The sequence below is a fragment of the Chamaea fasciata genome, unplaced genomic scaffold, assembly GCF_029207755.1.
Source record: "Chamaea fasciata isolate MVZ Bird 193981 ecotype frontalis unplaced genomic scaffold, bChaFas1.0.hap1 SCAF_20, whole genome shotgun sequence".
NCBI lineage: Eukaryota > Metazoa > Chordata > Aves > Passeriformes > Sylviidae > Chamaea > Chamaea fasciata.
The window spans coordinates 9,093,244-9,107,374 of record NW_027094105.1 but is presented as its reverse complement, the minus strand read 5'-3'; the positions used below and the strand labels follow the sequence as shown (position 1 = coordinate 9,107,374).

The 14,131-nt window shown below is 49.0% G+C and overlaps 2 protein-coding genes across 4 annotated transcripts; one reads left to right on the top strand and one right to left on the bottom strand.

Annotated features, from left to right (window-relative positions):
• Positions 1 to 67: 67 nt before the first annotated feature.
• Positions 68 to 8,035, top strand: PSMD5 (proteasome 26S subunit, non-ATPase 5). Of its 3 annotated transcripts, none has more exons than XM_066201250.1 (11): positions 68 to 413; positions 658 to 1,214; positions 1,374 to 1,518; positions 2,091 to 2,204; positions 2,442 to 2,570; positions 3,215 to 3,324; positions 3,688 to 3,830; positions 4,305 to 4,496; positions 4,704 to 4,813; positions 5,264 to 5,404; positions 5,888 to 6,806. In XM_066201250.1, the coding sequence occupies exons 2-11, from the start codon at positions 1,024 to 1,026 to the stop codon at positions 6,143 to 6,145; spliced, it is 1,533 nt and encodes a 510-aa protein (XP_066057347.1). In that variant the 5' UTR covers positions 68 to 413; positions 658 to 1,023; the 3' UTR covers positions 6,146 to 6,806. The 3 variants fall into 3 exon arrangements, 2 of the variants coding, with proteins under 2 accessions (XP_066057347.1, XP_066057346.1); XM_066201249.1 differs by having other exon boundaries at positions 564 to 1,214; XR_010723511.1 differs by lacking the exon at positions 68 to 413 and adding an exon at positions 7,376 to 8,035 and having other exon boundaries at positions 516 to 1,214; positions 5,888 to 6,724.
• Positions 8,036 to 8,718: 683 nt separating this feature from the next.
• B3GALT9 (beta-1,3-galactosyltransferase 9) lies at positions 8,719 to 10,585 on the bottom strand. Its single transcript, XM_066201577.1, is given in 3 exon segments — positions 8,719 to 9,854; positions 10,533 to 10,542; positions 10,544 to 10,585. Coding segments are annotated over 3 exon segments (1,188 nt in total).
• Positions 10,586 to 14,131: the final 3,546 nt, after the last annotated feature.

Below are 14,131 nucleotides of genomic sequence, written 5' to 3'. Positions count from 1 at the left end.
ATTTCATCTGTTCGGGGCTGTTTGGATAGAAACCAGCGGGCAAGTGCTGAGTCCTGGCGTGGCGTTTGTACCCAAAAATCTCCCGAAAGGGACGCGGGGCGGAGGAGCCGAGCGCTGTCTCTGTCGCTTCATTTATTATTATTTTTTTTTAATTTAGTTATTTCGTCTTTTATTTTGTATTTATTATTTTATTTATTTATTTTGTCTCTGTAACTTTATTGCCGCCCGTGTAACTTTTCACTGCCCCCCCCGTCTCTTCCCATAATCTGCCAGGAGAATTCACTCCTCGCCAGCCTGCAGAACGCCCGAACCCGCCTATCTATTACCTATTTATTTGTGGGGTGTCATCTTCCGCGGAGCTGGAAGCACAAAGTTGTGGAAGTTATCTGACCACATCAATTTTTTTGCAGAAGGTGAGAAAATTCAGCTTGAAGACATGAGGGGGGGTGGCACGTTCTCCAGGGAGCCGCTCCGGGCAAACACCGCGGTGGGACCGGCTGTTCCTGCTCTCTCGGGATCGGCGCTGTCCTTTCCCGAGCCCAGATAAACGCCGTTTATCCCAGATTTTCCCCAAAAACGGCGACGCCGTGCACCGACCCCCGCCCGGCCCTCGGGGCATCGAGACCCGCCACCCCGATGAGACCGCGCCCCCAACAGGTCACGCCCATTCACTGCTGAGACCACGCCTCCATGACCTAGACCACGCCCCACCACAGAGACCACGCCTCTCATTACCGGGACCACGCCTCTTTTACCGGACCCACGCCCCATCGTTACCGGACCCACGCCCCATCGTTACCGGAGCCACGCCTCCATCACTGAGACCGCGCCTCAATTACATGAGGCCACGCCCCCTCCGCGCACGCACGGTGTGACGGAGCCTTGGGGGCGTGGCCCGCGGACATTTTGTTTACAAAGGGCGCCCTTGGCAACGGCGCGGCGGCTGCTACGGGCGACCCGAGTTCTCGCGATATCTCCGCCCGGCGGTTGCCGCCCGGGGAGTTCTCGCGAGACTCCCGGGAGATGGCGGAGGCGGCCAAGATGGCGGAGGCGGCGGCGGAGCTGCTGGAGCGGGCGGCGCGGCGGGACCCGGCGCCGGAGGAGCTGCGGGCCCTGCGGGTCGCCTTGCAGGCCGTGCCGCCCGCCGCCCTGCGCGCCCGCCTCGGCGGGCACCACCTGGAGGCACTCTTCGGCCTCCTCGCCGTCAATGACCGGTGAGCTCCGGCCGGCCTGAGCGGCCCCGCTGGTGTTCTCCCGGGGCCGGGGGTTGTCCTGCCGCCTCCTCGGCTCGTTGCCGACCCTCTCTCGGCGCGGGAGGTGGCACAGCGGTGTCCCTCTCCTCAAGGGCTCTGTTTTCTCTCCGTCTCGCGCAGGGAACAGGTGTCCACGTGCGTTTCCATCCTGGAGAGGCTCCTGCAGGCCCTGGAGCCCCTTTACGTGATCCAGAACCTGAGGGAGGAGCTGCAGAAGGGCCTCGTCCACCCCGAGGACTCCGTGAAGATCCTCACCATGGCCCAGGTACTGGCTTTCCTCCAGGGGCAGGGGACGGAGCTCTGGGTTAGTCCCCGTCTGCTCTTCCCTGCCTCAGTTTGTGCTAAAGGCAGGAATTGTGTCTTTCTTCCCTGGTGCCATTTGGGATAATTAACCGTGCGGTGTGTGTATAGTGCTTCGTGATGTGTCAGTCATAACGTCCAAAACTGTGTCCTGACTAAAGCAACTTGTGAATAAAACTCCTGCCACCTGTCCTGGTTAAAGCTTTCCAGCACTGACAGTGAGGTGAGAATTAAAAGCAGCAACTTTTTGATATTCAGGATGCTTTAAACTGTTGTGGAAACACCAAACAGGCTGTGGGAGCTCAACACTTGTTGCATTAATTTAAAAGAACATTTAATTAAGCATTAATTTAAAAGAACAGGATTGTGGGATGTTGTGCTTTGGGATGGATTTCTGGAAATCCAGCTGAGAGCAGCTGCTCAGGCATTGTCTGAGCAGTTTTAATACAAAAACCTCAAGAAATTGTGATTCTGGCTTTCTGTGCAGCTGGAAAAAAACCCCTATTTTAACGTTCTTTTCTGTGCCTCTTTGCTCAGGTTGGGAGGATTGTGGAAGACTCAGCTGCTGTCATGGAAATCCTGCACAGCCCCGAGCTGTTACACCAAATCATAAACTGCATTGGTGGGGAGAAAATTGCAGTGGCCAAAGAGGTAAACGTGGCTTTGTTGTCCCATCCTCTGCAAGCTGAGGATGATTATAATATGATTATAATAATGAGCTTTCATCAGTGAAAATGGAATTATAATTAAAATTAAGTGTATAGCTGTGGTTAATAAGTTAATACAGAATGTTGCAGCAGAAACCTGATAATCTCAGATTTTATTCTCCACGTGGTTTTGTTCATTTTTAATGATAAATTCCTTTTTTTTTTTTTTTTTTGCTTGCAGGCCATCAAATGTCTGTCAAGGCTAGCCCAGAGGCAGGAGGGTTTGCAGGCTCTGTTTGGGAGCACCTTGTTGGATGAGCTGAGGAATGTCATGGCCACCAGTGACGTTGTTCGATACAGGGGCTACGAGGTGGGCAGGTGCTCTGGGGCTCCTGGCTCTCAGCTTGCCTTTTATTGTTCAAATCCCTGTTCAAATCCTTGTTTCTCGCTGCTTTACACGCACTTTTCCTTCATGTCTGTGCTTTATCAAAACCAGAAAGGAATGAGATTGCAGCACTGGGGGCTCTCATGGTGTCATAACTTCTCTTTCCGACTTTTTGGTCTAAGAATGTGAATTGCTGTTTGTTTTCTAACTTGCAGTGCCTAAAGCGTTGGGAGGGCTACACAGAATTGCTAAAGACACCAGAGAGTGTTCGTTTCTCTGAAAATAAAATAGTTAACTGTAGCCTGTTAACTTTTGGATGTGAAGTGCAGCTGAAAGTTTTGGAGGGATGGCAACTGTCAGTCTAGAGGTGTTTGGCAAAGGAGAAATAACACAATTTAGCCATTCTAGAGTTTAGTGGGGATAGCACAGGAAGAGCTATCAAATGCATTTGCTGTAAACTTGGAACATCCTTATGAGGTTCCTTCAGGCAAACGTTTGGATTAATGATAAAACTGTGATTAATTCCACGTTTAGTCTATGTAGGGTTAATTAGCACCATAAGATGTATTTGGCTGTTGCTATGAATTATTGTAATGTTTTTATAAACCGTCCTTTTCCCTTTTTTTTAGTTAATTGTGGAGATTTCATCGGTGTCAGCAGAGTCTCTGAGTTACTGTGCGAGCAGTGGGTTAATCCCTGAGTTAATTGTGGAGCTGACTGGAGAGGATGTGCTGGTCAGGTGAGTTTGCCAAGGAGATTTCCACCACTGCTAAAACTCTGATAAACCTATTTGTGCGTGTTTCTTGTAGAACCCCTTTCAGAAAAATGCTTTATCTGCCTCTTCTTAGACTGGCTTTAGTACCAAATGCTTTATGCCTTAATCTGAGGACAAGCTGGAGTGATAATTATCATGTTTGGCTGCAGTAGGAACACTTCAAATTCTTTCACAAATCTAAAGGATGAGCTCAGAGAAGCTTGGACAGCTGGGATCATTTGGGATTTTTTTTGCTAGGATTTTGTCTTGTGGATGTGGTTTATTTTTCTTAATCTCCGAGTGCTTCAAAAGACCTGAAATAAACAAAAATGACCTTGTTTGTTGCAGAGCCACTTGCATAGAGATGGTGACTTCTCTGGCACACACCCCCCAGGGGAGGCAGTACCTGGCTCAGCAGGGAGTCATCGACAAAATCTCCAACATCATCCTGGGGGCAGAGACAGATCCCTTCTCCAGCTTCTATTTGCCAGGTGACTCCAGGCATTCCTTCCTCCCAGGGCTTGCTGCTTGCTTTGGGATTGAGTTAAACTGACAGCTCTGTTGAGCCTCTCTGTTGAAAGCTCCGGGGAAATTTTGGATGTTAGATCGGATATAAATAAAGTATTGGATATTTTAAAAATTGCTGAGGTACAGTCTGGCACATGGAGAATGTTCCCTCAGTAAGAGTGGTGAGATCTGGACAGGCTGTGCTGTAGCCTTAAAGTCTGTGTTATTGTAGTGGTTTTTTTAGGAGTACAAACACCATGAATTAAGCAACAGTCAAAATATTTGGCTTGTTGCTTAGTTCTGTCTTTATTTTGAGCTTTTTTACCAACACTGTTCAGACTTAATAACACATGTTTAGGAACAAATCAGTCTCACATTAATGTACATTTAATTTTGCCATTGCTGAAGTTGCTGTTCTTCCCCTCAATGCTTTTTTTCTTTTGGTCTTGTTTTGTCAGGATTTGTTAAATTTTTTGGCAATCTGGCAGTTGTGGACAGCCCCCAGCAGATCTGTGAGCGCTACCCTGTCTTTGTGGAAAAAGTCTTTGAAATGGCAGAAAGCCAGGATCCAACCATGATTGGAGTGGCTGTGGACACACTAGGGATCCTGGGATCAAACGTGGAAGGCAAACAGGTTTTACAGAAAACCAGTTAGTATCTTTTTTTTTTTTTTTCCCCTTTAATAAAACTTCCTCATTATAATCTAAGAGTGACTTGGTTTGGGGTGATACAGAAAATAATTGAAAAATGTATTCACATATCTAACAAGTGTATTGATAGTGTAGCTGATGAGTGACTGCATTCCTGTAGAGATCTGGCTGAATTAATTAAGAGCACTTTTGTTTTTGTTTTGAAAGGAGACAGATTTCAACATCTCTTAAGCAAAATAGGGCACCAGGCCAAGAATGCCCCCACTGAGTTACGGCTTCGGTGCTTGGATGCCATTTCATCTCTGCTCTACTTGCCTGTGAGTTGGGGTTTTGTCTTTGTTTTTCCTTCAAATCTCCCAGAGTGAAATCATCACACACCTGAGGAATTGTGGGGAGGCATTTTGCAGCCTCTGGGTTGGGTCGCAGTGGTGCTGTCAGTGTTCTGAGTCATTGATTTACAGTTTTGAAATTCCCTTGTTGGTTTGCCTAAAGGTTTGGGTTTGTTTGTAAGGAGCCAGGTGTTCTGAAATGTTAATAAAAGATAAAATCAAGACTTGATTGATGAGGGAATGAGAGTAAACTGGTTCATATGCTTGTGCTCAGAGGGATAAAGGGCAAACTGCTCCAGTCCCTGTGGTCTTTGGATCCAGGGATCTGGGTTAGCAGTCTATCTCTGAATGAGTGATTAAACCTTGTGAGCACATCCTGAAGACCTGAAAGCTTTTCCTGATCCTAACCAAACCCTTTCATTTCTGTGATCTCCGTAGCCAGAGCAGCAGACAGAAGACCTTTTAAGGATGACTGAATCCTGGTTCAGCTCCTTGTCCAGCCAGCCCCTGGAGCTGTTCAGGAGCATCAGCACTCAGCCATTCCCTGACCTCCACTGCGGGGCTCTGCGAGTGTTCACTGTGAGTGCTTTTGGTTTGAAACATCAGGGAGTGCCTTGTGTTCCTATTCAATCTCAGGTTTATTTATTTCTTTGAAGTGAATGCCACAAATTTATTGTTAAAGGCCAGAAGTGGTCAGAAAAAGGGCTTTTTCCTCGTGCTCCACTTGGCTTCCCCATTTAAATAACGCAGCAGACACATCATGTCTGTAATGCTGATTTTCTGATTAATTGGAGAGGGGGAAAAAAAAGGCAAGAGTTGTGCTCTAAGGTGCTGCTTCTGTACGAGAGGCACTGCTGTGATAATTCCCTCAAAACTTTGAAGATGAGCTCTACTTGTCCTCCAGTGTTAAACCCTGCTGCTTGATTTGAGTGGTGGTTTCGTGTCTCATTTAATTTCTCCTGTCCCTCATCCACATACCAAAAAACCCCTACTGTGTAACTACTTTTCTGGGGTTTTAAAATGTTTCCCACCCCCCCTCCCATCTTTTGTCTCCCTGTTCAGGCCATTGCAAACCAACCTTGGGCCCAGAAGCTGATGCTGAGCAGCCCGGGGTTTGTGGAGTACGTTGTGGACAGATCCGTGGAGCCTGACAAAGCTTCAAAGGATGCCAAATACGAACTGGTGAAGGCCCTGGTGAACTCCAAAACCATCGCAGAGGTCTTTGGCAATCAGTACTACCTGAGGCTCAGGGCTTACCTGCAGGAGGGGCCCTATTATGTTAAGGCAGTTTCTACTACAGCTGTGGAAGGAGCAGAATAATGTCCTTGGTGGCTGGAATCCCCTTCCTTGCAGAGCACAGCCCTGCCACAGGTGTTGAGGTACAAGGTGTAAAAAAAACTCTCCACACTGGAGGTTGTCTCTTTCAAGGAGCGTGAAGATGTTTTGACTCTATTTGAAATGAGTCAGGAGAGCAAATTAAAGGCTGTTTGATATTTCCCCCCCCTCCCCTTAAATGTCATGGCAGAAGTTCCCCGTGTGCTTCATGAGACAGGTAACCCAGGTGAGCACTTAGCAGCTGCTGGCTGTGTGTTATTTGGCAGAATTTATCAATGTTTCTTTAAATTGTTCTTGGGTTTGGGGTTTCTGTTTTCTCAGTAGGTTACAGTTCAGTTAAAACCCAAACCACCAGAACACCTCAAGGTTTTTAACCTCAGGTGCTGCCATAATTTCTATTCTTTTTTAATTCTCTTTTTTTTTTTTTTTTTTTTTTACCTGCCAAAGTTGGCACTTGCATGGAGCACTCTTTGTTCTGTCAGAATCCTGTTGCTGAATTAGCCAGTGATCCTGTCCACGTGAGGGAGCATGGACTGGATTCTCTTTGTTTTCAGCCTGCTGGATGTGAGTCTTGTTGGAATAAATCATCCTAAATATTGTTTACATTTTCTGCCGAGGATTTAAAAAATAAAAAGAAAAGTTTTTAGCCCTTTTCAAAACAAATCAATGCACTCTGTAGGGATCAAACCCACCTGGGAGCTTTGTCTCCCTTGCTGGCTGTGCTGTGGGGTGGCAGCTCAGTTTGGTGGCCGGAGCACTACAGGGCTACTTCAGAACCAAATCTTGAATTGTTTACACATTTTTTTAACAGAGATACAATTTTTTTAAAGTGTTATTTAAAGAAATGTGGTATTTTAGTTAAGACTAAAAGGAGTAAAAACGTGGAGCTCTTGTGTTGAAGGGAGTGAATGAAGTGGGAGTATGGAAATGTGGCATCTGAGGAATTGGAATCTTCTTTTGAAGATGTCAGAACTGTGGGAGAGAGCCAGGAGTGGCTTTGTCCATGAGCAGAGACCACAGGGTACTTCATATCAAAGGCTTGTATTCCTTTTGTTGAGGGGGAGCAGAATAAAACATGAAATCACTACTTTGGGGCTTGTTTTAGTAGTGTGTCAGCCAGGTATAGCTATGGGAAGTTCTGGCCCCATGTGCTTGTGCTGCCAGGGGTAGCAGGAGGATCCTGTCCCTCGGTAATTCTGATTTTACCTGTGGTAGGTGGAGGTGCAGCTGCCAAAAAATGCTTCCCAGGAGTCCAGGTGGGCTCAGAGGAGTTGGGGGAGATCCCTCAATGTTTGCCAAGCTAAGTGCAGGTGAGATGCCTTGCTGCTCACGACCCCAAGATGTCCCCGAGTTGTCATCCTACATCCCAGTGCTGCTGCCTTTATCCTAAATGTGCCCAATAAACATCTGCCAGCGATGAGAAATGTGCTGCAGTGTCTCGTGACTGGAGAGAGCACGGGAGCTTCATCAATCCTGCATCCAGCAAACACATCAAAGCCCCAAAAAAGGAAATCAAAAGAGTGTGCAAGTCCTTAGCTTGCACTTGTTCTGGACAGTTGTGTTATTTGAGGTGGCTTTTAGTGCGCTGGTGGCTCTGTAGAGCCAAGTGCTGAAATGTCAGTGAGAGAAATCAATGTATAAACCTGTTCTGCAATTCATGAGCCTCTTCCATGTGTGTTTTCAGCTGGTGCTTTCGAAGGCCACTCTGTGTGCTGAGTGTTTAGCATCTGCTTTGCATGGGACATTTGCCAAAGGCAATATTTTAGAATGTGCAGAGATGCCAAACAAGGGGTTTTTTTTCGTGTGTACACATATGCTTTATTTTGTTGAGTTTTGAGCTCAGTGTTGATTGATTAATTGATCACTTTCCCCTTATTACTCAGATGCAGTTCCCTGCCCATGCTGTACATTGCCATATGGATTACATGCTGCTACTGTATCTGATATAAATGACAAAATTGAAGTGTGGTGATGTTGTCATCCCCCCCTTAAAGTAACAGGTGGAGAGAGCTGAGGAAAAAACACGAAATAGAATGCTGGAGAATCGAGGTAACATGCTGAACATTCTGTTTAAAAACCAGAAAAAAAACACCAGAGCAAACCTTGTCATTTGATGGATGTTAACAAACAGCATCACTTGAGGGATTTCCAGGATGGCTCAGTGTCTGTTCCTGCTGGAGTTTCTCTGTGAACCAGCCTGCTCAGAAGCAGCTCCTTTTGTGGATGGAAAGCTCCCCCTTTGTTACAGAATCCTTTGCAAGTAGGTGATGCCTCACTCACACAAAAGAGGAGTTTTGAAGACTCCAAAGTCTGAAAAACCCTGGATATAGACAAAGTCTGTTGGGATACTCTTTTTTTACTTCCATGCATGCACTTGTAGGTGCTCAGAGAGGCAGAGTACATCCAGTTCTGCTGTGTCACACTGTAACAGCGAGAATCCATTTGCTGCTGAAGGGAAAAGAGCCAGCTTTGGGAGGGCATCCTTTGCACTGAACGTTAACAGGATAGCACAGCTGATGAAAGGGAATCCAGCCTCTTTTTGCAGGAGTTAATTGACGCTAATTGACAAAACGAAGGAGCTCATTTTTTATCCTCTCCAAGCTGAACCCTTTGAACTTATCAATGTAGGTCAGAACCTTGCAGGACACCAGGCTGTAGTAGGTTTCCAGTAAGGAACAGCTTTCCCCATCACTGGTTTCCTTCCAGCCTTTAAGCAGCTCGTCCTCCCTCATGCGGGAAGAGGTGAAGATGAATTTATAGCAGCAGGGGTTGTAGCTGACGTGCCTGTCCCCGGCGAAGCGGGAGCTGTGCCTGGCGCTGACGGCAGCTCTTTTAGCACAGATCCCCACGAAGGCAGCGGGGGGCACGGCCAGGGGCACCCCCCTGGCAGCCACCAAAACCTTGCGAGCCACGTCCTGGGACACGAGGAAGGCGCTGCCGTGGCAGAAATCCGGGTAGAACTCCTCGGGGTATTGGTGGACGGGCACGAAGCCGGGGCTCTGGGGGTCCCTGTCAGGCACCCCGTGGTGAACCACCCTGCCCAGGTAGATGTCCTCCAGCTGGGTTAAGCTCTGCAGGTAGCCAGCCAGGCTGGGAACACCCACAAACACGTCCTGGGCGGCGTGAAGGATGTACCTGGCACGGGGACAGAAAGTCACCGTCCACTCCACGCTCATCAGCATCTTCTGTGTCTGCGTCTGGGGGGAATCCATGAAGCTGCCCTCGATGATGTCTCGGTGCCTTTGTGCCTCTTCATCCATCTGCAGCTGGGTGCTGGCTGCAGCTGCCTTCCCTACAGCAAACACAGTCAGCACACTGTAACCCCTGGAGGCTGTGGCGTTGCCCCAGGTCTGCCTGATCACATCTCGCCTCGTCCTGTTCTCTGGGCTGCTGCAGACAACGATGAGCAGAAATATCTCCTGGTCGGGGCATGTCGCTGCGCTGCTGCTGCTGGTGTAAGAGAGGTTGGCCTTCAGAGGATCCAGGTGCAGCTTCCTGGCCCTCTCCCTGATCTCCAGAGCCTTTGCATCGGTGTAGGAGAGGGGCAGGGAGTGCAGGAAGTATTGCTCCAGTAAATCTGCCCCGAAGAGCAGCAGGTGGAAGAGCAGGACGTTGGAGAGGATGAAGCACCACTGGTGTGTGCGGAGCCTGCAGGGCGTCAGCTGGGGAACAGGAACGTGCGCACTGAATTCTCCTGCCTCCCAAAACAAAAGGCTTTCCCTCATTTTACAACAGATCCATGCAAAGCAATCACAACCATGGTCTTTGTATTGTTAATGTATTATTATTATTATTATTATTATTATTATTATTATTATTATTATTATTATTATTATTATTATTTTCTCCTAGAAACTTAAGGAATCTACTTGAGGCACGGTGAGATCCCACACTGAGAAGGATGTTACCATGTTGAAAGCTTCTTTCTGTGCATCCATGTGTGGAAATTCTGAAGAGTGACTTGCTATGAATAATTTTTGACTATTTTTAAGCTGTTACTGCAGGCCTGAGGTGCCCCTTAATATGTCCCTGAAGGAGAACTTTTGGTGCTTGGCCTGTCACTGCCCTATAAAAGCTGTCAGGGTTAGAATCCAGAGGGAAAGGCCGGGTTGGATGGGGCTTGGAGCAACATGGGAGAATGGAAAGTATCCCTGCCCAAGGCAGGGGGTGGGATGAGATGAGATGATCTTTAAGGTCCCTTCCAACCCCAACCCTGTGAAGGCTGTAAGAGGCTGTAGCGCTTACCTGCATGGTGCTGGGAGCTGTCCCTGCAGCAGGGGCTCTCTGGGCAGTTCCTCCTGGCAGTGGCTCTATCTGGGTCTGCAGGATCCAGTTACTGCCCAGTACCTGCAGCCTGTGCCTTCCACCTCACCTGTCTGGGCAGAGGAAACATGATCCCCGGGGCTGATCGTGTTGCAGCCACATGAAACACAAAACAAACAAACCCCTGGCCTTTCCCTTCATTAATTTCTGGCCCTCTGAGACAAAAGTGAAGCAAATGCTGGGGCTCACTTGCTCAAAGGAGTCCCTGGCACTGTTGGGTCTGTCTCTGATCTGCCAGTTTGCTGTTTTTCCTGGGGCTTGTGTTTTTTCACAGTTGAGCCTTCATGGCGTTGGTCCCTGAGCTGACATCTCCTGAGCTGCAGCTCTGGGGCGTGAACTTGTGGGTTAGCCTCGCGTGGGGTGGTGGAGGACGCCCCGAGGCTCTAGCTCCAGGGCTGTGTCCCTGGGCAGGCTGTGCCTCGGGCTGCTCCTTCTGTGTTGCTGTTGGCTCAGGCCGGGGCCGTGCCGGAGCTGTCGGGGCTGGGGAGCCACAGGGGCCTGGAAGTGCTGCAGGGGGAAGTGCCAAAGACACCACAAACAGGATGGAGCTGTCAGCGGGGGGACGGTTGGCTTTGGCACTGGGGCTCCAGGGTCCCCAGCAGCGCCCTGGGAGGGCAGGGAAGGGTTGGGTGACGGCCGTGCTGCTCTCTGAGGGGTGGGTTGAGGCCTTGTGGGAGCTCTAGCCTCCATGGGAGAGCAGGGAGATCGTGATTTCTGTGTGAATTTTGAGATTTCTCAGAGGTCACGGTGCGTTCGTGTTCTGCATCCGTGGGTGAAAGGAGAATGCGGCGCTGCTCTGGTTTGTCTTGGCTGGACCATTGCAAGGCTCCCTGCAGCATCCTCAGGGCAGCCTGGATTAGCCCAGTGTCCCAGGGACGTGGGGAAGGGCTTTGATTTCTGCCCTGAGGGGTCCAGGGTTAATCCCCGGCGCCGGCTGAGCTGCTCAGCTCTCCCAGCTGTGTTGATAGAGGGAACAGAGGAATTGCAGAAGAAACCAGGTTCCTAAAATCTGCTCACTGTATTTTACCCCGCTGAAAAACCCCAAAGCACTCACAGTGAGCAAGTCCCAGTGTGGATTTCTAATTCAGGCTCTCCAAAAGGAGGGAAAACTCCTTCCCCAGGGCTCGTGTGTCAGCTGGGCCCCAGCTCCAGCCCAGCCCCACACTCTGCAGCCCTCACAGAAGTTGTGCTTTGAAGCTGGATGAGCTGTCAGCACGGGAAGTGTCAGTTAAATGTGTGCCCTGAAATAAAAGGCTAATAAGGAAATATTTTTCATGTACAGTAATACAGCCCTGCGACTCCAGATACGCATTCTGGGGGGGAAAAAAAAACTTCTTTGAAGATATTCTGTCTCCAGCTGAATCATTTAATCAGCAAATAAATACCAGCGTTTGAAACCTCTTACATTAAAAATTGAGTATCTTTAGTATAATAATAAAATAATAATAATAATAAGCCCCACATGTGTATCATCCCTGGTGCAATTAGGCCCAGCGTGGTGCTGGCAGCACTGCTCTGTGGTGGCAGCAGCAGCTTTGATACCAAATATATAAAATTAACCCTCCCCAGCCCCAGCCAGGGCACAGGCAGCTCTTGGATGTGGGTTTTTATTTATCCTCAGAGCCTGGTGGAGTCCCACTGGGAGAAAGCTGAGGAGCAGCAAGGCAAAGACTGCTGGAGGGGAAAATAACTGAGTCCCTCAGCTCCAGGAGGTTTGCCTGGGGTGATGCCTCCATCACCTCTAACCCCAGGTTTCAGGCAAACACAACACCCAGCAGCTCATGTGTGACCTTCTCTCACTTTTTGGAAGGGTAAAGTGAAGCTCCTTTGGGGGAATCTTCACTCCCAGGGAGATCCAAGAGTTTCCTGAAGAGGAGGGAATTCAGGACCCTGGAATGGCTGAAGCCAGGTCCGTGAGGGTGGGAACGTTGTTCCTACAGCTGCACTGAGACCTTGCACAATCCTGGGGGTGTAAATTAGGCAGCCAACCAGGAGAGCAGAATTTCCCGAGCCACAGGGCTGGAACTTGCTTTCTGCGAGATGCTTTCACGTTTTCATTACATTTTATGTCCGAACCTCACTTTAGGAGCAGGGATGTAATGCTGAGAACAACCTGAGCTGTCCTAAAGCTGTGAAGTGTTCAGGCTGAAGCGTGTTTGGGTTTGATTTTTTGGAGAGCAGCTATTTTGTGATATCCAAGGATAAAAGAACTGCCAGGAGGGTGGTGGGAGATGCCATGGAGCAGGGCAGGCAGTGGGTGCTGCAAGGGAGCAGCCGAACCTGCAGCTCCTTAAAATGTCTCCTAAAGTCTCCTGGCTTCCCTCCCAGTGCTGGGAACATTTGGAAGGGGGGGCAGAGCCTGGCTTCCCTCAGTTCTGCTCCACTCCACGTTGTGAGGATGCGAAGGCTCGGGATGACGCAGCGTTCTCAGGAGATGGAGCTGCAGAGGGAGGGCGGATCGGAGTGATGGGGAAAATCCTGTGAAAATCGGGTTTCCCAACAGCAATTCGTTCAAGTGTGAAAGCTGCAGCTCAGCCTGCCCTGGATGTCCTTCTGGGCAGGGGGGACAACCCCTCTCTGTGCCCACCCTGCTGCCCCTGCTCTCGGGCTCTCCCCAAAAGCCGGGTTGGTTCCCACAGGCGGGTTTGCCAATTTTCCCTCGCTGCCTCCTGCCCCAGGGACGGCTCAGAGCCCCTCTGTGGAACCCACCTGGCACAACATCCCCTCCCTATGCTCTCATGGGTTCACTTGTCTCATTCTGAGGCTCAGAGATGCCCCTTGTCACCCCAGCTGTCCCCAGCCAGGACGCTCTGGGAGCACGAAGCACTCCCAGGTTTCCAAAGTGTTTGTTTTGGATGCTGCACGAAGGATCCCCTTTATTCCAACCTGCCTTTTGCAGTTCCACCAGCACACGCAGACCTGAGAGCACGAGGGGCTGCGGAGGGACCTGTCTGGTTTTTAATAACAGCATCAGTTGCAATAAATAGAGATGGTTGTCTAGGTCTTAGTCACCTAATAGCAATGTTTGTGCTTTAAGACATGATTCAGCTCTTGCAGGCAGTTCTTCACCTCACATCCTCCATGGGGTTTGGGAAATGATGGAAGAAGAGGCTTTGTAAGAGTTCTACGGTGTGTTCTTCACTTGTTATTTGATATTTAATGTCCCTTTGGGTATTAAATGAAAGTAGACAACTGAAAACCAAGCCAACAACCCTGAGCAGCGCCACAGCAGACAAACATCTCTGTGGCTCCCAATGTGCAATGAAGGTGTCTTTGCTTCTGATTTAATGGCTCGGTTGGTGACACTAAAGCCATGTTTTTATGGCCAAGTTTCCTGCATTCTTCTTTTTGTTTTGCATCAGCCTAGGAGTTACAGAGCTCTCTCCCTTTTTTTTTTTTTTTTTTTTTTTTTTTTAATGGTGTGTTTGGTTATTCCTTCTTGAGATTAATGACAGTTTGACAATTCCCTGCCTCTGTGTTCCTGGGTAACGACAGCTTCAGCCCTCTGTGTGTCCTGGAGGTGCTGCATTCAGCCTGAGTTAAACATGAGCTGAGTGGAAAGAGCATAAACCTGTGTGAAATGCTGAGTCGTGAGGCCACAGGGCCCAGCAGGTTCCCCGAGTGATCTCCCTGCCAAGATGTCAACTT

Coding starts and splice junctions, on each gene's coding strand:
- PSMD5 (XM_066201250.1), top strand. CDS start 1,024: ATGGCGGAGGCGGCCAAGATGGCGGAGGCGGCGGCGGAGCTGCTGGAG. Junction 1,519..2,090: donor AGATCCTCACCATGGCCCAG/GTACTGGCTTTC, acceptor CTCTTTGCTCAG/GTTGGGAGGATTGTGGAAGA. Junction 3,831..4,304: donor CTCCAGCTTCTATTTGCCAG/GTGACTCCAGGC, acceptor TTGTTTTGTCAG/GATTTGTTAAATTTTTTGGC.